The sequence below is a fragment of the Dromiciops gliroides genome, chromosome 1 (genome assembly GCF_019393635.1).
Source record: "Dromiciops gliroides isolate mDroGli1 chromosome 1, mDroGli1.pri, whole genome shotgun sequence".
Lineage (NCBI taxonomy): Eukaryota > Metazoa > Chordata > Mammalia > Microbiotheria > Microbiotheriidae > Dromiciops > Dromiciops gliroides.
Window position 1 is genome coordinate 456,844,369 of NC_057861.1, and position 25,013 is coordinate 456,869,381.

At 35.9% G+C, this 25,013-nt stretch overlaps 1 protein-coding gene across 14 annotated transcripts in view; it reads right to left on the minus strand.

Annotated features, from left to right (window-relative positions):
- The window catches only part of FAM172A (family with sequence similarity 172 member A), a 484,252-nt gene that overhangs the window by 370,610 nt on the left and 88,629 nt on the right, over positions 1 to 25,013 (minus strand). For 13 of the 14 annotated variants that reach the window (XM_043968907.1, XM_043968841.1, XM_043968848.1 and 10 more), the window contains 2 exons: positions 10,147 to 10,212; positions 3,190 to 3,381 (listed from right to left, as the gene is read on the minus strand). In XM_043968907.1, the coding sequence (XP_043824842.1) occupies positions 3,190 to 3,381; positions 10,147 to 10,212 (258 nt within the window). The remainder of the gene's footprint in view (positions 1 to 3,189; positions 3,382 to 10,146; positions 10,213 to 25,013) is intronic. The other variant, XM_043968923.1, reaches the window with a different exon arrangement.

A 25,013-nucleotide genomic window follows, 5' to 3' on the forward strand; every position in this document is an offset into this window, starting at 1 on the left:
TGATAAAGTCTGGATTAGATGACCTCCAAAGATGCCCCTTATTCTTTGGTTATATAAACATAATTTCAGACTCTCATTTCTACATGTCCCCCACTCAAAAAAAATTATAATAGAAACACAATTATGGAATTAGAATTAGTATTAGTATCATGAAATATAGACAATACTGACTAGCTCCAAACCAATACCTATTTTAGAGCAATATCTATTTTAGGTATGAAACTTTATATACTTATCATTTTTGTAGGGTAAAGTCATGCAGTGAAGCCAAGATAAGTATCCTAAGAACTCTGTTAAGTTTTTAAATAATTGTTATTAAAGTTTTGTTCAGGAAGACTCCTTATAAAAAATAATTTCTAGTTTATAAACTGAAAATTTTTAACTCTAACGTTTGTAGGACGAGTACATAAGAGAAAATAAACAGCCTCTTAAATGTGATCTCAGGAACCTAAACTTGTAAACTAATGACAGCGTAAGTACAAAGCTACAAAACAAAAAATAAAGGAAAATAAGGTAAGTGAGGTAAACAACGCCAGGAGCCTGTAAAAATGAACAAGTACTACATGTCATTCTAAGAGTTTATTACTTTTGCTGAGGTCATCGTGCATGAACTGCCACGCTTTTCTAGGAAACAAGGTTGGAATCATCTAGACTGCTAACACTCTAGGTATACCACCAGGACCATTCTGAGTAGAAATAGCTCTCCTCCTTCAGTGACACACACCATAAGAAGAAAGGATAAGGCAAAGGGAGAGAATTGCTGCCTTATCCCCCAAATCTCATCCTTACAAGCTAGGTATATTAGGTAACGACACACCTGAATTCTAATGATAGGGCAATGACTGAAGTAAATTAAAGCATATAATCAAAATACTTTATGTTAGAAACATGAATTTTTTTAAAATGTTGCTAACTTAATATGGCAGAACCCATGAAACATAGATTTTGAGACAGTAAAATGGATATACAGAATGGAATAAAGTAATAAGGATATATATAGAAATAAATAATGTCTATGGAAAGCAATTTCAAAGTACTGGTTCTCTAGCAAGTGTATTTTTATTATTGAATCAAATGAGAAAAAACGTAAGTAATGAGTACAGTGCAGCCTTGTTATCTTAAAATCTCAAGTTCAAGTGTTGAGGCTCTCTCAGCAAGGCAAACAACCCATGAAGAGTAGAGGTTACAGACAAGTTGCTGATCTGTATCAATGAAGGGATTTCCCACATTAGGAGTTTTCAAAACAAATTTAAATCACCATTCAGAACACTCCCTTTCCCCCAAAATAGGTAAAAAAAATTTTTATTTCCCTTACTAAATGTGGTTTCAAAAAATGTACTACGAATTTAATAATCATATTTCACAAAGAATATTTCACTTAAATGCAAAGTAAAAATCTGTCTCCGGGGCAGCTAGGTGGCACAATGGATAAAGCACGGGCCCTGGAGCCAGGAGGACCTGAGTTCAAACCTGGCCTCAGACACTTGACACTTACTAGCTGTGTGACCCTGGGCAAGTCACTTAACCTCCATTGCCCCACCAAAAAAAATAAATAAATAAAAATAAAAATCTGTCTCCAATATCATTCATTTCAAAATGTAAAAAATATAACAATAAAGCACAGCATGAAAAACATAGCCTGATACAACTTCTATTTCTATAAGCCCCTTCAATACTAAAGGATATTTAATCTCAAAATGCTACTTGGTTACCAGCTTTTACTGGTCAAATCAAAAGCAAATTCATGGGGCAGCTAGGTGGCGCAGTCAGGAGGACCTGAGTTCAAATCTGGTCTCAGACACTTGACACTTACTAGCTGTGTGACCCTGGACAAGTCACTTAACCCCAATTGCCTCACCAAAAAAACAAAAACGAAAATGAATCTTATCTTAATATTTAAGAGTTAATAAAGGGGGCAGCTAGGTGGCGCAGTGGATAAAGCACCGGCCCTGGATTCAGGAGTACCTGAGTTCAAATCCGGCCTCAGACGCTTAACACTTACTAGCTGTGTGACCCTGGGCAAGTCACTTAACCCCAATTGCCTCACTTAAAAAAAAAAAGAGTTAATAAAGGGAAAAATAAATGTAGTACTTTAAACATATCTATCCATTTTCATTATGAAAAATTAGGCCATACACTTCTTAATAATATGCATACAACAATCCTGAAATAAATTACTACTCTTGCTCTAAGAATAAACCTTTTAAATAGAATATAATTTCACTTTATTCCATGAAAGTCTATTTTTGCATATAAGTATAAACTTTGTGCTTCCAAAAAAAGATTGACAGTTCACAGAATTTACGAATGAAGCAGCAAAACACAAGGAGACAAATATTGATATGAACAATTGCATGACAAGATGGAATAACAGAATCTTAAATGTAACACAATGAAAATATGTGAATTTTACAACAAATACCTCTTCTATAAAGGTTCATTTCAGATGAATAACTAGATGAACATGTAATTTACAATTTTATTTTCCTTTGTCAATTCCTAAAGGTATTTTATTTGAGACCTGTACAACAATGAATCAAGATGCTAAAAGGACAGTTTTGTGGGGTTTTTTTTAAGTAAGGGTACAAATACTAAAATTAGTTATGCCTTTTTCTGTCAAGGAATAAGATTTATTTAGTTCTAAACTTCAGTAAGCAATAATTCATGAAAGCTTATAGTGATGCTACTGCCAAACTTGTTTGCAATTTTGTATTTATCTGTATAGATGCTGTCTCCCCTAGTAAGAGGTAAACTCTTTGAGGGCAGGAAATATCTCATTTTTCTCTTTATATTCCCAGCACCAAGCACAATGTCTGGCACTTAATATTTGCTAGCTGCATTTAAATGAGTGTTCAAAAAATTACTTATTGGTATTTCAAAGAGATGAATATTATGGAAAAAAACATGAGAAAAATTTAGAATGTCAAATCTTCATTGCAGGGGAAACTTTCTAAAGAAACTTTTTAGCTCTTTTTCCCTTACTTTTCTTTCTTTATTTAACAATAAGATAACTCAACACAATGTTTCATGCAAGAAAACTAATTACAATTTGGATATTAAAATATACTTAAGGACATGTAATAATCCTGAGCACATACATTTCATAAAACTGAATAAAACTGAAAATGTAATTTCTAGTACATAATAAAATAGAACTAAAAATAACAAAAAAGAAATAATTTCACTTACATCCATAGCTCTCTTAATATAAGGTATCTGTGTGCCACTGTCCAGGTCTTCATTTATAATAAGCCTTCTAGCCCATTGACCTGCCCTGACAACACCACTACCATGAATTAAAACCATCAGTTTGTCTGGATTAGTCATTGCATCCTCACTCATAAAGATAAAATTCTTTGGTTCACTCTCAGTAGCATCTACCTGCAATTAAAAAGAATTAAATAGTGAGTACAAATTTTATGTTTATACATAAATAAAAACTAATGGCTGTTATTATAAATTATAAAACAAAGATACCCACAGATATTATTGACATCACAAAGCTGTGAAATAGATTACAATGTGAAACATTCATCTGAAATTTAAATTATGTTTTTAGATTGAGAAACAAGAAAGGCATAATGAATGAAGTTCTTTAGTATAATGTTATAAAGAAGGAAGCAAAACACTGAATGTTGTTCTTTATTTAAACCTACAAGAAAAAAGATCGAATTGGAAGTATATTGGTAGATGGAGAAACAAATCAAGTCTTTTTTGCTAGAAATAATAACTAATGCCTAATGGAACAATAGAAAGTTATTGAAAACTTCCCAAAAGGTGACTGTCATCTAATATAGTTTCTATAATTCTCTTCTATAATATCCAAGTGCACAAATTTTGTTCCTTGTTCCCTATATATGTAGTAATTCATGAATCAAATAAGCCCACTCTATTGAACACATTTATTCATTAGTTATTCATGATTATATTAACCATAAGTTTATGATATTCCATACTTTTTATAAAATATCTGATATGTCTCATCATTCTCTGAAGGATAACAACTTTGTTGGAATATAATTTCTAAAGGAATTTCTCAGCCTTGTGAGAACTATATTGTGACACATAAATCAACCCAAAAGAAAAGATAACCTGAACTTTTCCATGCAAAAATTGAGGCTTTAATATGTATTTAACATAAAAGTTGACCCTATACTTCAGTGGTGTAGAAAGAACAACGAAGAGCTGAATTTGAATCCTGACCCTCCCCCCAACTTACTAATTGTGTGACCACAACCTCTCAGCATCAGTTTCCTTATCTGTAAAGTGGAGATTATAGTCTATTACCTATCTCACAAGATTGTAGTGAGAAATGATATAAAGCATTCAAAGTACTTTGTAAATTATATTACATATACTCATATATTATACAAATATTAGAAGTTATTACTAAGAATATTACTTCTTTCCTTCACACTCTTCCTAACGAATTCATTTCAATGGATGGTTTGATGCTACTGACTACTAAACAGGAAAACAACTAGGGAATGAACCAACTTCTTTCTCTGAATCACCATCTATAGCACCAACTCTTGCTCTGTTGCTGTGGAGGAGCAACATCCAGTCCAAGTTCCCTCCATAAGTACTGCTCAAAAATAACAACAAGCAGTAATTGAGAGATGTGAGGGTTACTACTAAGTTCACTAGCTACTACTGCTTTGTAATAAAACATAAGCTCAGACAGAAGTGGACTTTAAAGAGTTGTGGTACCTGGTATGCCCCATACAAAAAACAAAAAGCAAACAAACAAAAAACCCAATTTAATGGAAAGTTTCAACTCCAACAGGTTGATTTATGTGTTGGATAACATGATTTTTTTTTAACTTCTTCACTAATACAAATAAATTTTTAGGAGAAAATTTCAGAAAAGTTTAGCTGCAAAGGCCAAAAAATTCTCTTGGTTTCCTAGCTTCTGTTGCAATTACCACCACCATCTCACACACACAACACACACACACACACACACACACACACACAGAAAGGAAAAAGAAAAGGAAATGAAAAAGAAAAAAGAAAAGGCTGAAAACTGAGTTATATTTCAAATTTCTATACTTTTCAAATAATTTCATCAGTTCTCAATAATGGTCTTATACTACAGTGTCTATACAGACAAATTTCTTAAAATATCGACTATTTATGTTGGGCTGTATTCAAATATTAAAGATTTCTTTTCATTATCTCACATGGGGAAATAGGAAGAATCAAAATAGTCTAAAAAGGCAAAATAGTCTACAAAGGCAACTAGTAGATCCAGGACTCTAACCAAGCTTTGTCACTGACTTCTGAGACAGGTTATTTTTTCAATCAGGTTAGCTGATGTTCCTCTCACCAGTGGAGACAATACTTTCCTACTTCAGAAAGCATATTAAGATGATTAATAAATGCATAATTACAAAGCAATTTGAAAGTAGAGGACTAAATGTATGGGAAATATTAAAGGGGAATAATGATAGCCTCATTATTAGTAACTGTACAGTAGTAAAGGCATGAAGCTTAGCAATATTACATCAATTTTACATGCATTGGATATCTACAACAAGCAACAGCAGATGATAAAAAATGGATATGTCTGAAAACATGAAAAATAACAAAGAAAAAGAATAAAAACAAAGGACAAAAGAAGAAAGATAAAATTAAAATGACTGCTACCGAAAAGCATATTATGCACACAGAAGCAAGGCATGGATTAGAAGGCAATGAGAAGACAAAAAGTGAAAATAACATAGCTATCAGTTTATACTGTACATCGGTCAAGATTTTCAAATGAGAATTTCTAGCCACTCCCTTATCAAACATGCAAAAATTGTAGTATCAATAATCCTAGAATGAAAGTCAGTGAATTCTATAATTACTAAAATAAAGATTGTATCAATAAGGTTCTTATCTGATTCCAACTACCATTCACTTTCTCATTTCTTTTTCTTCCTATAGTTGGCCATTTTTTTTGCAAGCAAAGGACTTTGAATCAAGTTATAAAACATTGATAATACTTAGTTTCTAAAATCCAGAGTAATAGAGTTAACCTTTTTAGGAGGCAAAAATATAATTGTGCACTATTTTTACAATGTTACTCAAAAAGGTTTTTGAAGGTAACCAAGTCAAAATGCACATATTAATTTTAGTTGAGTAAAGGAGAGCTAAAAGATGATAGACAATTAAAATACTTAATGAAGTTAAGACAATTAAAAGTAAATGAAAAATGACTTATGCATGATTTAAAGAGAGGAAAATGATTTTGGAATGACTGATGAGAGTAGACTTATTTTCCCCCTCATTTTAATACAGCACTCTGAACCAATAAACTTGCTAACAATTACTTATTATATACTGTTTAATTGTGCTAACTTTACAACATAAAATAATATTAGTTATGAAAATATAATTTTTAAAAATTTCACTTCTTAACCTAATTAAATTTGGTACCCCCACTCATCTTTTTTTCCAAACCAATTTATCTTCAAACAGTGGTAATTCATTAAACAAAGCTTTCACTAAGGAATACATATAAAGGTCATTCTTTTGTACAACCTCACTTTATTGGCAAATCAACTTCAAATAACATTTAGTCTACTCACAGAGAGACTGCATAGAGCAATTTGTAGCTGTTAATGATTCAGTTTTGAATTGTATTAATTCTGATTTTTCATCAGAATATAATATAATTAATGAAATGTGAGTCATTATTTGGCTGCCTTATTTCAGTCAATCTATACAAATAGAAAGTAAACTGTTAACAAATTTAAAATTTCTAATATTTTTGAGCTAGTATTTTACTAACTTTCATTCATTTTGACATCAAATTTCCATAAAAAAATTTAAATACATTTTTTAGCCTATTCATTGGTAAACAGGGTGATTTTTTAATTTAGTATGTGATATATTATGGAGGGGGAAAAACATTTCATGCAGTATTGTCATTTTTTTCCTTTGGAATTACCAAATTGTATGAAATCTCACAATGAATCACAATGGATTTAACTCCAAAGATAATATGCATGTTCTTTCACATAAGCAACACTATATTTACTGCATTCTTATAAACTTAGTTTAGCATCAAAACATACTAGAAAAGCATGCCAACTGGCCCAGTGGCAGTACTCTACACTACCTTTCAGGAGACCGGGTTCAATATCCAGCCCTGGTCTCTTATGATCCAAGCCAGCAGGGCCTGAAAATGGAGCAAAAGTGGTGTTATTCAGTCCCTGAGATGGGGGACATTTGGCCTCACTTTACTCAACTGTGATGTCTGGTTAATATCCAAGCAGAACTGAGAGGCTAAAAAGGCAACTGAGAACTTTCATTTAGGCAGAAACATGGTCATCATAGTACCAGTGATGGTGGAGGGAAAAATGCAACTGGGGAAGAATATAAGTAGGAATGTAAAATCAAGAAACAAATCACCAACAACAAACCAGTAAATTTTAAAGTAAAAATAATTACAGGCATTCTTATGCCTTTTACTTTTAAATTCTATAAGTTCTGAAAAAATGCTCTCTAAAAGAATAATTAATAAATTTTCTCTCTAAGTTATTTAAATCTAGTTTTAGAGAAAAGAATAAGACTCGTAGCCAACTGTTCTGCTTTTCTGAGAAAAGAGCTCTAAACTTCTAACACACAAGATACTAGCTATGCCAGAGATTCTGCTAACCATCATCAGTGTATACATACAAAACTTCATTCAAGCTGAAGAAACTTCCCACTACAGAAGCTCACCATTCAATTCAGGAGAAAAACAATGAATTTTTTTAAGCCTGGAAGACTTATTCAAGAAATCAGAACACAACAGAATATATTATGACTTGAAGATAGGAAGAACACTAGTTTTAGGTGCTATCTAAAATAAAGCACCAACCTACTAATATTTGGATTATTTTTAGAGAAAAATTAATGTCTGTATTTTACCTTCAGGAGTCATTTCCGGTTCTCTTTTAAAATTACAAATACCCATTCTACTTTAATAATTACATATTGGGACAGCTAGGTGGTGTAATGGATAGAGCACCAGCCCTGGAGTCAGGAGGACCTGAGCTCAAATCCAGCCTCAAACGCTTAACACTTACTAGCTGTGTGACCCCGGGCAAGTCACTTAACCCCAATTGCCTCACCAAAAAAAAAAAAAAATTACATATACCAGCAATATTATTTAATGCATATTAGAAATGTGTAAGAGTTCAAAGTGGTTATACCAACAGGGCTCAATCATTACTATAGTGGGATAGCAATGAACATGAAGTCCTTTAAATAATTTATCCTAGTATAAGAAAATCTGGGAATCCTAAATTACAGATATTGGTAACGGTCTAGGCAAAAACAATATGTTTTATAATTTAAGGAAGACAAGCCTAGAAAAATTATGACTTGCAATTCTGGTGAGTTCTCAGCAAACCTTCAAAAGTTGAATACATATACACAGTTAAATCATACAAAAACTGGAAGAGAGAGAAAATGAGGGTAGGTTGGTGATTTTTTTTCACAACCCTTGAGGAGAACTGGCTTAGCTAGAGAGAGGGGAAGAGTGGAAAAGGTAGTAATATCTTTAAGTACCTTTGAGGAGAGTAGCTTTAATATCTAGCCCTAGTCTCTTGTGATCAAATCCAAGAAAGCCTAAAAGCAGAGGGAGAAATGTGAACAAAAAGAAGAGATTGGTTCGGAAACAAATGTGTTTTATGTGTACAAACAATTTGGTTTTCATGTATTTCAGAAAGGAATAAAGTTGTGAATTAAACTAAAGCTTATAATTATATACATAATAAAAGGCAACTAGCCAAGGGGTAATCTTTTGAGCTTTTGGGGGCCTACAAAGAATAAAATCAAATTTTTCCAAGGAGCTGCTACAATGTACCATCAAGTTTGGGAGTGAAAGGGCAATAATTATTATGAAATTCTCATATCCCCCAATTTTAAGAGGGTCCATGATAGGACCTCAGTATTCTAATAATATTAAAACTTTTTCCCTGTAATATGCAAATAAAAGCATCAATTTTGGTACTTCAGAAAAAAGTTAAATTTCTATTAATCATTTTAATGAAAATACTATGACATACAAGAGCACAAGGTTAATAACAGTAAAATTATCATTTCTTAGTTTGATATAATGGAAAGAGCCTGGGTTGAGAATAGAAAGATCTGAGTTTCAGCTCTGTAACTCAGTAGCTGTACAACCTTGGACAAGTCACTTGACTTCACTTGGACTAAATTTCCTCACCTGTAGCAGAGACATAATATCTTGCCTGTCTTGCAAGGTTATTGTGAGGATCAAATCAGGAAATACATGTAAGAGTGCTTATTAGGTTGTAAAATACTATACACATTTAAGTAATGCTGTTACTATTAGGGCTTTTATGTGTCACAGCCTAAAATGTTACTGAGAAAGGACATCAAGACACCATATAGACCAACTTCCTCATTTCAAAGAAGAGGAAATGCGCATAAAATTTGATATTTTACACTTTGTCCTAAAAGATACATGAAATTTCTACAAAATAGAATAGAAAAGAGATTCTCAAACTTTTGTCTCAGCTGCACAACAATGTGTAACAATTTCAGAAAAATATTCAATGCTCACAAAAGGTGAGAGCTGGTACTGCACATCAAATGAAAACTAGGGGGAAAAGCTGGGGAATGAAAGTGGAAAAAAGGAGAAAATATAAAAGGAAGGAGAGAAATCAAAAAATTATCTGAGACTGCAAAATTATTTTCACTCCAAAGGCAAAGAAAAATACAGAGATTTTTAACTTAAGCTGTTTCTTTGAAATATACAAATAGTTATTATGCCAATCAAATGAAAAGGACAGGGGCAAATTATAGCCCAAATGTTCACTGAATCATTCTTTTAAAATGATGAGAATCTCTGGATTAAATAATAACAAAAGTGAATTACCAGAACATTCCATACATATTTTATAACAGAGAAGGTAATGTGCTATTACAATGTACATAGGATAAGTTCACCCTAACAGTGTAATATTTTCCCAAAGATACAATGTAACATTATGTTAGAAGGTATCTTTTAAAAACCTGTTCTTAATTGTCATGAATATGATAAAATTTGAATGTAGTAAATTAAGATTTTTAGAAGTTTTTTTTCTTAAATAAAAGAGTTATATTTGGAAATGTAAACAGGAATAACTTTAAAAAATAACTTACTGGAAGTGAGATTTTTTTCAAATTGCAATCCTTTTCCAAGAGTTCGTACACATATTTAGTAATAATCTGGGGAAAAAGTAAAAAACACATTAAGACCTAATGCATTTTCATCCAGTAACAAAATTTATGCAATTAGTTACTTAATAAAGATATATATGCATTATGAATATACATATATGGTTTTAGTTTATCCTTAACAACTAAGAGTAGCACATCACTGTGGAAAGAGAGACAGCTTCAGGAGTCAAGAATACTTGAGTTCTGCCTTTTTGACTGAGCAAGCCCAGGGACAGGAGCAGAGCAGGGCAAGGAACTACAGGTTCTCCTCAATCCTCCTCTTCTTTCCATATTCTTGGTACTGCCCTGATGCTTCCTGTAATCTGTTCCACCCACCACCCACCCCCCCACCCCCACCATATCCCAGAAATGGCAGACAGAACCCCTCTATGGAGACTAAAGAGGACAAACAGAAACAATGGGGAGCCACAGAAGCTTTATGAGCAGGAAATAACATTAGACCTGGGTTAAGGGAATACAAATTTGGCAACCATGTGAAGGTATGATTAGAAATGTAAGAGAGGGGCAGGGCAGCTAGGTGGTGCAGCGGATAGAGCACTGGCCCTGGATTCAGGAAGGCCTCAGTTCAAATCCGGCCTCAGCCACTTAACACTTACTAGCTGTGTGACCCTGGGCAAGTCACTTAACCCCAATTGCCTCACCAAAAAACAAACAAAAAAAAGAAATGGAAGAGAAAGAGATGTAGAGAGACAAATTAGAATGCTACCATACTGTTCAAGCCACAGAGAAGAAGAAAAGCATTCTCCCTGAGAAAAGTGCAGAGGTAAAGCTAAATCTAATATGCAAGTCTGGTAAAAATGTCTGGAGCCTCTGACTTCCTCATGAAGAGACTCCAGAAGGGGCAAACAAAAGTACTTTGACTTAGGAGACAACACACAGCCAAAGTACAAAAGGAAGAACAATCAAGTTGTAAAATACTTGTCATAAAAGAATTTAGTGACAGAAAACCAAATCTCCATAACACAGGATCTAATTTCCACAATCATCACCAGAAAGCTTGATGGTGACCAATTTAAAAGAAGTTTCCTGGACCTCTGAGAACTGCCCCCCTCTGTCCTGTTCAGGCTCCTGTGTGGGCTCCTGCTCCTCCCAGACTTTGTGGCTAAGGAGTCAGCAGGTGGTCTGGGTACAGACTAGAGGTAGCAGCCTCTGTATGACGGGTGTCCTAACACATGGAGTCCCTCAGCTTGAGCACTAAGACCTTGAACCCTTTTTTTTTTTGTGCTTTATTTTGTTCAAAACAGCTGCTAGGGAAATCTTTATACAATCCTGGATTTAGGCTTGAGAGGGTAGAGTTGGGTGCAGGTATATGAGGTAATATGAATTTAGACTCAGACCTAGACCTAGATTTTGCTGATTTCCCTCTTGCTGTATCTGATGGCTGAGCATTGGAGGTTACTGTAGGGAAAATGGATCTATAGTCCAGTTTTGCCAAAAAATATCTTGTCTGATGGGACTAGTGCTAAGTGACTTAGTGTCATGTAAATGAGAGTATCAATCCAGATCTAATTTCTACAAACACAGTTCCTGGTCTCTATAAAGCAGACTGTGAACATAATGCTAACATAACTGCTCTTGAGAATTGCTGGCACTTTAAAGTAGAGCAATAGTACAGGAATTAAGGCTGTGAATTTAGTAGAGTGAGGCCATAAATATGGAAGAACCCCAAATAGTTTAGGGAACTTTTTCAGTATTTTGAAATTTAAAAAAAATACCCTCTCCCCTACAAAAAATACCCATGTTGGGGCAGCTAGGTGGTGCAATGGATAGAGCACTGTCCCTGGAGCCAGGAGGACCTGAGTTCAAACCTGGCCTCAGACACTTGACACTTACTAGCTGTGTGACCCTGGGCAAGTCACTTAACCCCCAACTGCCTCACCAAAAGAAAAAAAAAATACCCATGTTCAAGTCTTGCCCCTGATTCATACTGGCTGCCTGGCTCTGAACAAATTACAACTCCTCAGTGCCACAGACAACACAGTGAAAGTTGAAAAGTTTAAAGGTAGAGAGGAGGTAAAGGAGGCTGAAGTCACTTTGCCCAAAAGGAAAACACGTTCTGGAAGGAGGAAAGAGTAGAATTAAAAAAAAAAAGTACTTTAAACCAGTGGTGTTAAATGTAAACAAGTGCATGAGGATCCCTGTGGGCTGCATACTTAGAAAACGACATAATAACATTATCAATGTTCTATTGTCTTTTAAAATTTATTTTGTTAAATATTTCCCAAATACATTTTAATCTGGTTCAGCTGCACTCAGGAGAGTTGTACAGAAGGGTTGTACAGAGGCTTTGTATACCTCTGCTATAAAATATTACTGCAAGATGACAGATTATTATTAACCGAGCATTCATTGGTCATTTTTAAAAGTACATAATTCTAAAAGGCCTAACAACAGTGTGGAAAACATCTACATGCTATATTTTAAATACCTACAAAACAAAAAAAAATTTAATGAGACAATTTGAAAAGGCTGAGCCATGAATACCCCTGCAATAGTTTAAATGGATATAAAACAGGTTTAGTATTCAATACAATATAATGTAGACATTCTCTAAAAAGAACAACACTTGACATCTTGACACTAGCTCTTAAGGAGATCTAGGTAGAAATTTTTACTTTTAACATATAGTACATATAACCATATCTTATACTTAAAAGTTAATTTATTAAATAAAATATTATGCTTTGCAGATCCTTACCAGCTGGTACCTTTTGTCCAGAGAGACAATCGTTTTTTAAAGTTTCCCTATCTCAGCATGTTTCCAACTGTCAATTCTAACTACTTGCAATCCCATTGTGATATAACACTTTAAGAGAAAAGGCTCATTAACTATAAATCTATGAAGTCCACTATCTTCAGTGAATTCAAATTAAACCCATATACTTGCTTTCTCATAACAAAATTCCTCACACATTTTTGTTTTGCAATCTAGACTCTGGGGAAAACACTCAGGTTATGTATTATAAAATGTCAATCCTATAAATGTACTGATGTGAAACATAGTAGTGAAAATATTTTTAAACAAATTGAGGGCATGGGTACTCTTTCCCTATTGATGGTAAAGACCTCAAAACAAAAAATAGCCTTTGCCATATAACTGGCTCACAAATTTTTACCAGGTTAGGCCAATAATGATGGTCAAATGAAAAATGAACAATGAATCCTAACCAACTGCTTACAGCAATTCTCAAGCGAAGAGACTGACCTGAGACTGTTCCTACTACAGGTATAAATTTAGTTGAAGAAATTCTATTGTGATCTTAAGGACAAAACTACAAAAAAAAAAAAAAGTAAAAAAGAAATTCAAAAGGATGTTTTGGTGCAGTGCTCTTGGCCATACTCTAACCTCATGAGAGAGGGAAAGAGGAAGAGACAAGACATGAAGGGGGGAGGGGGAAGAGGGAGGAGAGAACAACAAACGGATTTTCTAAAAATTCTGCCAAGTCTAATCTTAAAAAATCTGAAGCATTTAAAAATACAACTGAGTAAAAAGTTCTCACTTAGATTAGGAATGTGCATTTATTTAGGAGAAAATGTCAAACTCACTGAGGGATTTTCTCTTTTAACAATGAAAGCAATCTAAAACTAGGCTTTAAATCCCCTGGTGACCTATAAATAGGACCTCAAGATTTTTCAAGCTTTTATTTCTGTTGGTTTGGTTTGGAGAAAGGGCTTCCTCATTTGTTTTTTTGTTTTTATTTGTTTTAGTAAATAGACTTTGTCAATTCAACATGGATTAATAATATCTGACCCAAAAACAAAAACAGAAACAAAACAAAACAAAATAATATCTGACCCAACTTTTATAGCATGATCTTTGCTGACAACTATTTTCATACTACCTATATGCCTTGAATTCCCTACTTAAGTGACCATCAGCTTTTCCAATTTAGAAAAAAAAATGAAACATTTCCATAGTCACAACTTAGAAAAAGTTATATGGGTCACTAAAAAAAAATGTTTAAACATTAGTTAGAACAGCAGGAAATAGCATACCTTTATTGGGACAAGTCAATATATTGGGACAGTAGTTTTTAAATTGGATGCAATACTGATGTATATTAGAGGACAATTATCAACTGATTCCTCTCTCAAATATATACACCACAGAGCTACCAATTTTTGTCTTTAGACACCTTTTAAGCATCAATAGACTTGGAGATGCTATGTGGCTGAGTCACAGTATACCAATCCTTAAAGAAGTAACATTGCAGAGTACTCAAAGGGCAATGGCAAGAAATAACTCCAATATACTAGGAACAAACAGTGCAGAAAAGGTAACCTAAAGGATGTCATTAGGGAAATATATGACCAGAAAAGGAAATGTGACACTGAGGGATAACCTATAAACAGCATGAACTATTGGTATCTACACAAAATCAAGGGATTTAGAAGATGGTCCCCAGAAGGTTGGAAGACATGGAATACAGTCTAACAGAATGAAAAGGAGTGATGGGAGATTGCAGATGCACTGAAATGTGAAAGTATTATTTTATCCATCACACCACCAACTATACACATTTGAAAAATAATAATACATACATGGGCAAGACATTTATTCAGTTTAGGGAAGGGAAGGCAATAAGCATTTACATAGTGTCTACTATGTGCCAGACACTATGAAAAGTGCTTTTTACATAAACTATTTCATTTGGTTCTTAACAACAACTCTCCCAGGTCAATGCTATTATTATCCACATTTTATAGTTAAGGAAACTGAGGCAGAGAGAAGTTAAATAACTTGCCCAGGGTTTCATACAACTAGAAAGTGTCTAAGGACAGATTTTAATTTGGAGACTGGAATTTTCCTGACTCCAGGCCCAGTGCTCCATCCACTGCACCACTAGCTGTTGCTATAATATTCTTACCCTGAATACACTGTGTTCCACTGCATTTGGGGAAGTCGGGGTGAAATAAAGACCAACACTCAGTGCACAGATGGATTCTCAGACCCCCTACAATAATGAATCCTTCGTCCCCGGGATGAAATTTCAGAATCTCAATAGTCAAATCTGCCATCACTATAAGCAGGTGGTTTGAAGATAACACCTAGAATTACATGAATAGTTCCATTAAATGACTATGCAGTGAAAGCTATGGAATTTACTGTAATACTTTCCAGTACCCACATAACATTGGTTGCAAAGATAAGTATATTTCATAATAGATCTGCCAACAATATGAGGTTACATGCCACTTCATTATCATTAAAAATTTAACAATGAATGCCTATGTCCAAAGTTGATCCACAAATTAGGCATAATTCTGAAGAGTTGTCCCAAAGACATGAAGGATTTAGTTATTTTACATAATAGTGTATTAGTTCACTAGTCACAGGTCCTACACTACGATTCCGACAAGAAGGAATTTGCAACAGATTAATTCTAGAGGATCTACATTAGGGTTTCTATATACTATCCCCCCACCCCCAAATCACAGCTTAAAGTATGATTTCAGGAGACAGAAAATACCACAGCTGAGCTTTCATCAGTATCAGGTAAGGAAGATTCATTACTTCATGCCATAGAACAGGATGATAGAATCATAGATATTGAAGTTAAAAGAGATCTTAGCAATCAGCCAGTTAAAACATTTCCTCTAGTAGATGAAAGGTAAAGTAACTAGCCCCACTTTATACAATGTGTCAGGAGCAAAGCCAGTGTCAGCCATCCTGACTCCAAGGAAAATGCTTTTCCACCATTCCATGGTCACTGATTTCATAACCCTCCCCAACTAGCTACTGAACCAATAATGCCCCTCCTCTTCACATGTTCTTAAAATTCTCCCTTAGATTTAAAACCTTTGTAAAAATGCAACTTACTTTGTACCTTGGATTTAACTGTTTTTTAAAAATGTTACATGTATACATGCTTTAGCCAAAATATATCAGCTTTAAAAATATAGGAGGGTAAGGAAAAGGACCTACATGTACAAAAATATTTATAGCTACTCTTTTTGTGGTGGCAAAGAACTGGATGTCCATCAATTGGGGAATGGTTAAACAAGTTGTGGTATGTGAATGTAATGGAATACTGCAGTGCTGTAACAAATGATGAGCTGGCAGATTTCATAAAAACCTGGAAAGACTTACTTACATGAACTGATGCAGAGGGAAAGGAGCAGAACCAGGATAACATTGTACAGAGTATCAACACCACTGTGTGATGATCAATTGTGATAAACTTAACTCCTCTCAGCAACACAATGATCCAAGATGTGAGAAATGGGTAATTGTCTCCTCTCAATGTGGATATAACAGTCAGTCTTACTCCCCTGACCTGTTTGTAGGACAAAGGTCTCAGATCCCCTCCTCCCCCTCAGGTTAGCAAGGTCACATGGTTCAAGGAGCCCTGGTCTCAATAAGGTCCTCTCCAGAGTTCTGTCCATATAAGGAAGTATAAGGTCCACTCCTGAGTTATGCCCATACAAGGAAGAGGGGTGGGAATACTGCATTCCGATTAGCTAGTTTTTGCGCCTAGATTGTAACCCCAACCAGTGATGAAAAAGGGGAAGGTCCATTCACGTTAGGGACTAGGGTATAAAACAAGGCCTGCGAGCCCCCTTTCTGGGCACCCACTAGCTGCACACTAGGGTGCCTCCTTCTCATGAGAAGAAAATAAAGCCTTTGTCACCTCGCTGCTGAGTTCCTGAGAATTATTGAGAAGAGGATGAATCTTTCCCTCACACAAGATTATTCCAAAGTACTCATGAAATGCCCTCTACATCCAGAAAAAAGAACTGTGGAATCTGTACACAGATTGAACCATACTGTTTCTACTTTTTTGGTTTTTTTCTTTTTTTGAGGTTTACCCCTTTTGTTCTGATTCTTCTTTCACAACATGACTAGTGCAGAAATATATTTAATGTGATTGTACATATATAACCTATCGATAGATTGCTTGCTGTCTTGGGGAGGGGGGAGAGAAAGGAGAGAGGGAGGAAAATTTTGTCATGGGGTGCAGAGCACCCCAGAAGTTCAAGGAATCTTCTCCTTGAGAAACTAAACCAGAGGACAGATAACGCCTAGAGAGATAAGCTGAACCAAATCGGACTGAGCTAGCTTCGGAATCCTACCCTTCATTCTGGTCTCCCTTACCCTGGGGAGATGAGTTTGGGTGTGGCTTTGGCCTTTGTGTTCTGAAGAGGGATCCGTGGCCACCCCTCACCCAATTCCCCCAGCTACCACCAGTGGGGGATGGTCCTCTCTCACTACAGGAACTTTCCACAGGCAGATGGTCCACCCCCATCGGACCTCTATAAAGGTACCTTCCAGTCTCCTGTTCGAGGAGATTTGGTACCTCTGAGCCATGTGCTTTATGCCAAATCTCCCCATGAAAAGTCTAAGAATTTCTTTCATGGTTTCCCTCCCCCCACCCTTCCCTTCCCTTGCTCCTAAATAAACTATCACCTTATTCTAACTACGTTTTGTGTGCAAGAGGGTGTAATTCTTTAAAGAGGAATTCCCAAGAACCCCAACTCCCACCAACCCGTACCCCATTTCCCACCATATCAATTTGGAACTAGAAAGCTTATAAAAACAAATGTTGAAAACTATCTCTACATGTAACTAGAAAATAATAAAATACTTTTATGATAAAAATGAAATAAAATTTTAAATCATCAAAAAATATAGGAAGGCAGAGATGTGACTAGATAATAGTTCATACAAAAGATCTGGGTTTTTTAGTTAAATGCAAAAGTATTATGAATTAGCAGCATAATATAGCTCAAATACTTACCCTTACCCTCCAAAAAAACAACCTGATGTAATCTCAGACTGCATTAATAGAAGCATAGGTTTCAGGACATTTCAGATGTAATCTCACTATACTCTGCTATGACATCTGGATTATCACACTAAATTCTGGATATCCCATTTGAAGGAAATAATGACAAGATGGAATATGTTCAGAGGACAGTGACCAAAATATGAGGATATGAAATTATATTAAGTGCTGTTGAAGAAACTTGGGATATTTAACCTGAGAAAGATTTAAGGTGGATATGATAGTGGATTTTAAATATTTAAAGGGCTATCATGTGGAAGAGGATTATGATTATACTGAATTGCTAGAGAGGCTAGAACTAAGACTAATAGGTAAAGTTACAGAGAGGTGGATTTTCTTTCACTAAAAGAACTTTCCAATACTAAGAATTATTTAAGCTTGGAATAGGCTACTTTATAAGGCATCTTGCTACATCTTTCAAGGATGCTATAGAGATCATACCTGTGCTGGAAATTGGATTAGATGTCCCCTAAAATCCCTTAAAAGTCTAATATTTTATCTCCAACTGCATGGGTTGCATGAATCATTTGCTTAGAAAAAGGAAAAAGGACAATGGGGGGGGGGATAATAAATGAACAGGCCACATACTGGAATTCTCTAAGATATAGACTTGAATAGATGCCAAGTCTCCTTGACAAAGACAAAACTGTAAGGATACACTGGAATGGCAAACAATCCCCATAGTTATGTAGAGACCACTCAAAAGAGGGAAATATGATTTAGGAATAATTATGATAAAAATTGAAGATGATATGGAAAATAGCCTTACAGTAGAAAAAAGCCAATATTCAAGAGTAAGGGAGAAATGGATCCAGACTACGAGGTTAAGTGCTATTATGATCCTCTTTTATAGATGAGGAAACAGGCTACAAAATGTTAAATGACTTAGACAGGGTCACACAGCTGTCTGATGCAAGATTTGAACTCAGGTCTTTCTGACTACACCACTATACCATTTTGGGGTCATCTCCAGTTATCCTGATGAATACCTTGCCACTGAACCCAGATGGCTCTGCAGGAAAGAGTGAGACTAGTGATTTTGTGCAGCCCTCCCTCAGTTAAATCCAATTCACAAAAGTCACAACATTACTTCCAGATGTTATGACCCTCTTTGAGAACAAAGAACAAACAACAGTCAACATTCTGTAAGAGCTGCCCCAAGGAGGATCCAACTGGCAAGGTCCAATTGGGCAATGCAGCTCCTTCTCACTCTCCCGCTGCTTCTTCTGACCATATACAGAATCATACTCCTACCTGGAATCATACCCTTACCTTCGGGTGCTCTGCCCAAAGGAATATAAGATTTGATCACAAGATGTCTGGAGGTTTAGGGCCTAGATTTTTTTAAGGACCATGCATAATCCCAAATCACTCTGACTCACATAGATTGCCCAACAATAGGACCCAGCCCAAACCCTCAGGGTCTTCCCCTCCTAGTCTCTGTCTGTGTCAGTCTCTGTCTCTCCCTCTCTCCCTCCCTCCCCCTTCTCCTCCCTCTTTCCTTCTTTCCCTCCCTCTCTCTCTCCCTCCCTTTCTTCCCCTTCCCCCCTTTTCTCCATTCATTCACTAGTTTTGACTAGGCAAAGGAGGTCATTCTTTACCTCACTTCTTACCTAGCCTTAATCACCAAATGGGCATTACCTCAGACAAACTGATACCTGGGAAAGACCCGGGCTTAAAAATGCCAAGGTCTCCCACCATATAAGAAGCCATCTTCAGTCATCCTGATATGTATCTCCAGATGGCTCTGGAGGAGAGAGTGAGGCTGGTGACCTTGCACAGCCCTGCACTTAAATCCACAAGACAGCCACTTAGCTGTCTTGAAAGGGTATATTATATAATGAAATTAGTATTCTAATAAAAATCATTTCAAAGTATTATGTACCAGGAACTGGTCCATGAAGAGACTAGGGTAAGAAATCTATCTGTGAGGGAAAGATTCATCCTCTTCTCAATAATTCTCAGGAACTCAGCAGCGAGGTGACAAAGGCTTTATTTTCTTCTCATGAGAAGGAGGCACCCTAGTGTGCAGCTAGTGGGTGCCCAGAAAGGGGGCTCGCAGGCCTTGTTTTATACCCTAGTCCCTAACGTGAATGGACCTTCCCCTTTTACATCACTGGTTGGGGTTACAATCTAGGCGCAAAAACTAGCTAATCGGAATGCAGTATTCCCACCCCTCTTCCTTGTATGGGCATAACTCAGGAGTGGACCTTATACTTCCTTATATGGACAGAACTCTGGAGAGGACCTTATTGAGACCAGGGCTCCTTGAACCATGTGACCTTACTAACCTGAGGGGGAGGAGGGGATCTGAGACTATGTCCTACAAACAGGTCAGGGGAGTAAGACTGACTGTTATATCCACATTGAGAGGAGACAATTACCCATTTCTCATACTATCCCCCATGCTGGGAGTGTTCCCTCTCACCTCTGTGTTCAATCTCTCTTCAAGTGTCAGCACAAAAGCCATTTCTTATACAATGTCCTTTCTGATCTACTAACTGTTGATGCTTTCCCCCCAAATTACTTTGTATACATTTCAAATGTACTTATCTTTCTATGAGAGGTAGTGTGGCCTGGAGAACAGAGCAGATCTTGAAGACAGGAAGACCTGGATTCTAGTCCTTCCCCTGACACATACTGGCTCTGTGACCCTGGGCTAATCACTTAACCTCTTGATGTTTTAGGAAACCAAGTCCATGAATTGTAGAGGCAATTTCCTCATGCAGGACTTCCCCTTCACAAATGAAACCATAGGCCCAGTCCCTTCTTATGTACAAGTTCAAGTTCTCTCCTTCCACCTCATTGTATCCCCAATGCCTATCATGCCTGTTTGGCATAGAGTAAACCCATAAGAAATATTTGTCTTGGTCTTTTTCTCATTTAATTCTGAACTCTAACATTAACTTTGAGGCTGGCGGGGGGAGGGGGGATGGGAAGGAGAAAAATTGCAGGGAAAAAATGTTTATTCTATATTCAGAAATATAGATTGAAATAATGGTGACTTTTTTTTGATCCATCATATGATTTTATAAGTGTAGTGAACTTCCAGTGAGGGCCTTCCCTCCACCAAGGCAGACTGACAGATGCTCTTCAACTTACATTTTTTTTTTTTAGAGCTTGTAGCTGGGGTCAGTGAATGAATAAATGACCTATCCAGTTTCACACTGTCAGAATGTGCCAGAAGCAACACCTGAGCTTAGGTCTCTCTCTGAAGCCAGCTCTCTATCCACCCAGTGTGGTGACTTCTTGATAGGCCACCGTACATTTTTTTCCCTAGATTGCTATCCAGTGTGTTTCTGGAATGCTTCCAAACACTACCTAGTCAATAAACTGAAGAACTAAAAAGTAATACTGATATCATCCTAATGAAAATGGAAATGGAAAGATAGAGTTGCTGTAAAATTAATACAATCCTAAATCAGAAAATATTACTCTCATGTAATCTGCTGATGTTGCAACTAGCCTCGACAAGAAAAATATAATTGAAAGTAGGGGCTTACTCCAATAACCCTAATAAGATTTATCCAATATCATAAGACTTAAAACCATAAGGCATAAATGAACAATTGTGAATTCTAATTCACAATCTTATTAATATTTTTATTTTAATCTCTAGTATTATTTTTATGACAATTTACTCTGTAGGTATTTTGTAAATTGAATGGTAAGCAATGCTCCCTTTACCATAATAGGCTTAATTTTCAATTAAGATTTATTGAGCACCTACTACAAGCCTATCCTTATGAATTTAACTAAAACGCTGACAATTTCTGCTGCCACTAAGTTATGTAGAGTATTTCATCTGTTATGGTCTGATTTCCAATATATTTAACAACAGCATAGGAGACACGTTTATGTTCTAAGTAGGCAATTTGAAGATTCTCTGTGGTATCCAAACCATACCTTTTTTGCAATTCCAGGAAGAGGAAAAATAATGAGATTTTATATAGGTTCCAAATTACAATTGTCGCTCTATCCAGGAAAAAAAAAAAAAAAGATGGTTTCCTGCAGGCTTTTATCTACAATTACTTCAGATACATGAGAATTTGCTAAGAGTAAAGCAGTAATGATTTCTTATCATTACTAGACCCTCTAGCTTAATATGAAATTTCTTAAACATGTTACACTATCTCCATATAGAGTAATGACATAAATTTCAACAGATTTATTATCGAAATATTCATAAAAAGTAGTCACCCAACCTAAAGAGTTAACAACAAAGTCCATATGTTAATTAAGAGGGAGCTTAAGATTCAGTGCACATATCATAAAATATATACAGTATCTATTTTGGTACTATTGAACTATGAATCAGTGTGCACATATAAGGTGTCATTATTAGACTTATTATAAGACCTCCCTTCTTATACCTCTGCTCTTCTACCTCCCCCTCTTTCCCCACTCTCCCACCCCCAAAATTACTTTGTATTGACCTATCTCAGTATGTGTTATATCTCTCAAAAAAGAATGTAAGCTCCTTAAATCTGTTTTGTGGAATTTTTTTTTTGGTCTTTGTTTCCCTTGAGCCTAGGTGCTTTAAAAACGTTTCTTGGATTTTATTGCATTTCTGTTAAATGATGGTACAGCTGCCAGGGGAAAAAATGCAGTCATAAAGCCTGATATTTGACCAAATATCTTCTCCATCTTAAGTCTAACTATTAACAATGATATCTGTCCTTCATAAGACACTCACCTCTATCTCTTTACTTCAAAAATGTATAAGTTCAATATTTAAGAAATTTTTCAATTCTGTATGCCAAGTGGGTCTATTATTTTGGTTTCTTAGCTATATGGCTACACAGTGTACTTGACAGTTTCTTTGTAATATACCCAACCTGCAGTCACTATGCAGAAGCTATGTGGGTAATTTGCTTCCAAACCCCAAAGTTCCTAGCTTAGCAGACCTGTTAGTACCATGTAACTAACTTTTCTCCAACACAATGAGGACCTATGTTTGGATTTTTCTATATAAAATGTTACGAGGAAAATATTCTAAAAGCTAAATATGACATAGCATGCAGCATGCAGATTTCTACATGTTCCCCCTCCAAAAAAAACCAAACAAAAACATTTTGCCTTTGTAATAATACAGGTGTGTCAAAGCGTTGGTAGATAAAACAGAGCTAAACATGGAGTTTTGTACCTACTTCTCAGTCAATCACTCTTTGGGTTGTCTAAGGAATAACATGCCTTTTTTTTTAAGTTTCCTTGGGTAAAAAATACAAGAGAAATACTGAGCTTAAGCTAAACTGACAGCCATCTGAAGTACTGCAAAATCTTCATAACGAGTATACTTAGAATCTCCTTTCTACATTATGAAGTATTTTCAAGTAACTTGAAAATCAGTATTTATGCCCATTTTTGTTTGGTCTTCCACACAACTGTGATTATGGTTACATGGACTGATCTTGAATAAATTTAAAGCTTCAGAAGTCTTTTTGATTTCATTAAGCATGAACTAAAATCCTTCTAGAGATATAGTTCAGAAGCCTAAAAAGAAATCCATAATAGTAAATGCTGCAGAAGAAGATGGTTTGGAAAAGTAGCAACTTCCTCATTTTTCCCTTTAAAATTTTGAAAAAAAGATTCACAAATTCATAAAAAGACATAACACAAAGGGTATAACAAGCAGGCCCATCTGCCTATGACATAACAGCCAAACATGATTTTTAAGACTATTTTCCCTTATAATTATTTTAACAAAATGTTCTTGAAAGTTAAAGAGTAAGGCTGAGAGACTGGGCAGACAAGCGCAACAATGGCAGCAGGCTGGGCAATGATGTGGAAAAAAGGGGATCATGGGAGCTCCTCAGCATATAGACTATCCCCCAGAAACTGAGTGGAACACAGTAAGAAAAGCGTGCAAGGGGAGGGAGATGGTCATGAAACCCTGGAAAATCATGATCAAACATCAGCTGCTCTCAGATGATTAAGGAGCTTCACACACCTGATATCTCTATAGCTGTCCTTCAGCTCCCTATAAATGGGGAGATTCAGACAGTCTTAAACAAGTACATAAAATTCTTTCAAAAGGCAGCATTACACATCACAGAAAATGTTGAACAGGATGTGATTGCTGTGCAACATATTCTAGAAGCCTGTAGCAGTTGCCTGAAACAGGTTAAGCTGCTGTTTTCAGATAAAGAGAATGATACCCAGATAGATTCACAAATATTCTGGGATGAAGTACGACTGACAAACAGATGAGAAATGTGCCCATCAAGAAAGTCCCATTCCCAAAAACAAAAAGGGACAACCTCCAGGTTGTCATTTTGGTGAATGTCAAAACAATCTCAGGCATGGTATGGAAACTAAAATCCTGTAAAGCAATTCAGTGGGAGCACCTTAACTGGGATTCAGACAGCTGAATGAATCCATCAACTCTGTGTTGGGCTTTAGAGCCAAAAAGGCCTATGGGATGGGAGGCAGCAGAAAGAAGATCTATATCAAAGACTCATATTCTTTATGCATGCAACTGACCCCAGGACAAGCAATGACTAAATGAAAAGCACCATCTAAGAGCCATGGGTGACAAGGTGGCCTGTCTCCTAATTGAAGAAGACATCCACAATCTGGATGCCAATGATGACTATAGGGGCTATCTGGCCCCGATGGTAAAAGAGCTTCATCCCACCATCTTGAATGGCTGAGATGACAAATAACTGGAAACACCAAGAATTGAGAATGAGCAGTACCTTATCAATTTGCCTCCTAAGACATGAAATCTAGCCTCTTGGTTGTCCTTGAAGGCTTCCTCAAGCATCCTTCTTCCCTCAGATAAGGCTAGAGGCCCAGTTCCTCCCCCAACCTGACCTCCTACTCTGCCTGAGAGAAGTTTCACAGCTGTTATTCCTTGGTGTCTTCCCCAACAGCATCTTTCACACAGTGCCCAAACTGCTTCATAGTGAGGCAGGGTTCAGCATCTCTAAAGAAGAATATAATTTTGTTCTTTTGTGGATTTGGGGACTGGGAAGCAATCGAATAATTTTTAATAAGTAC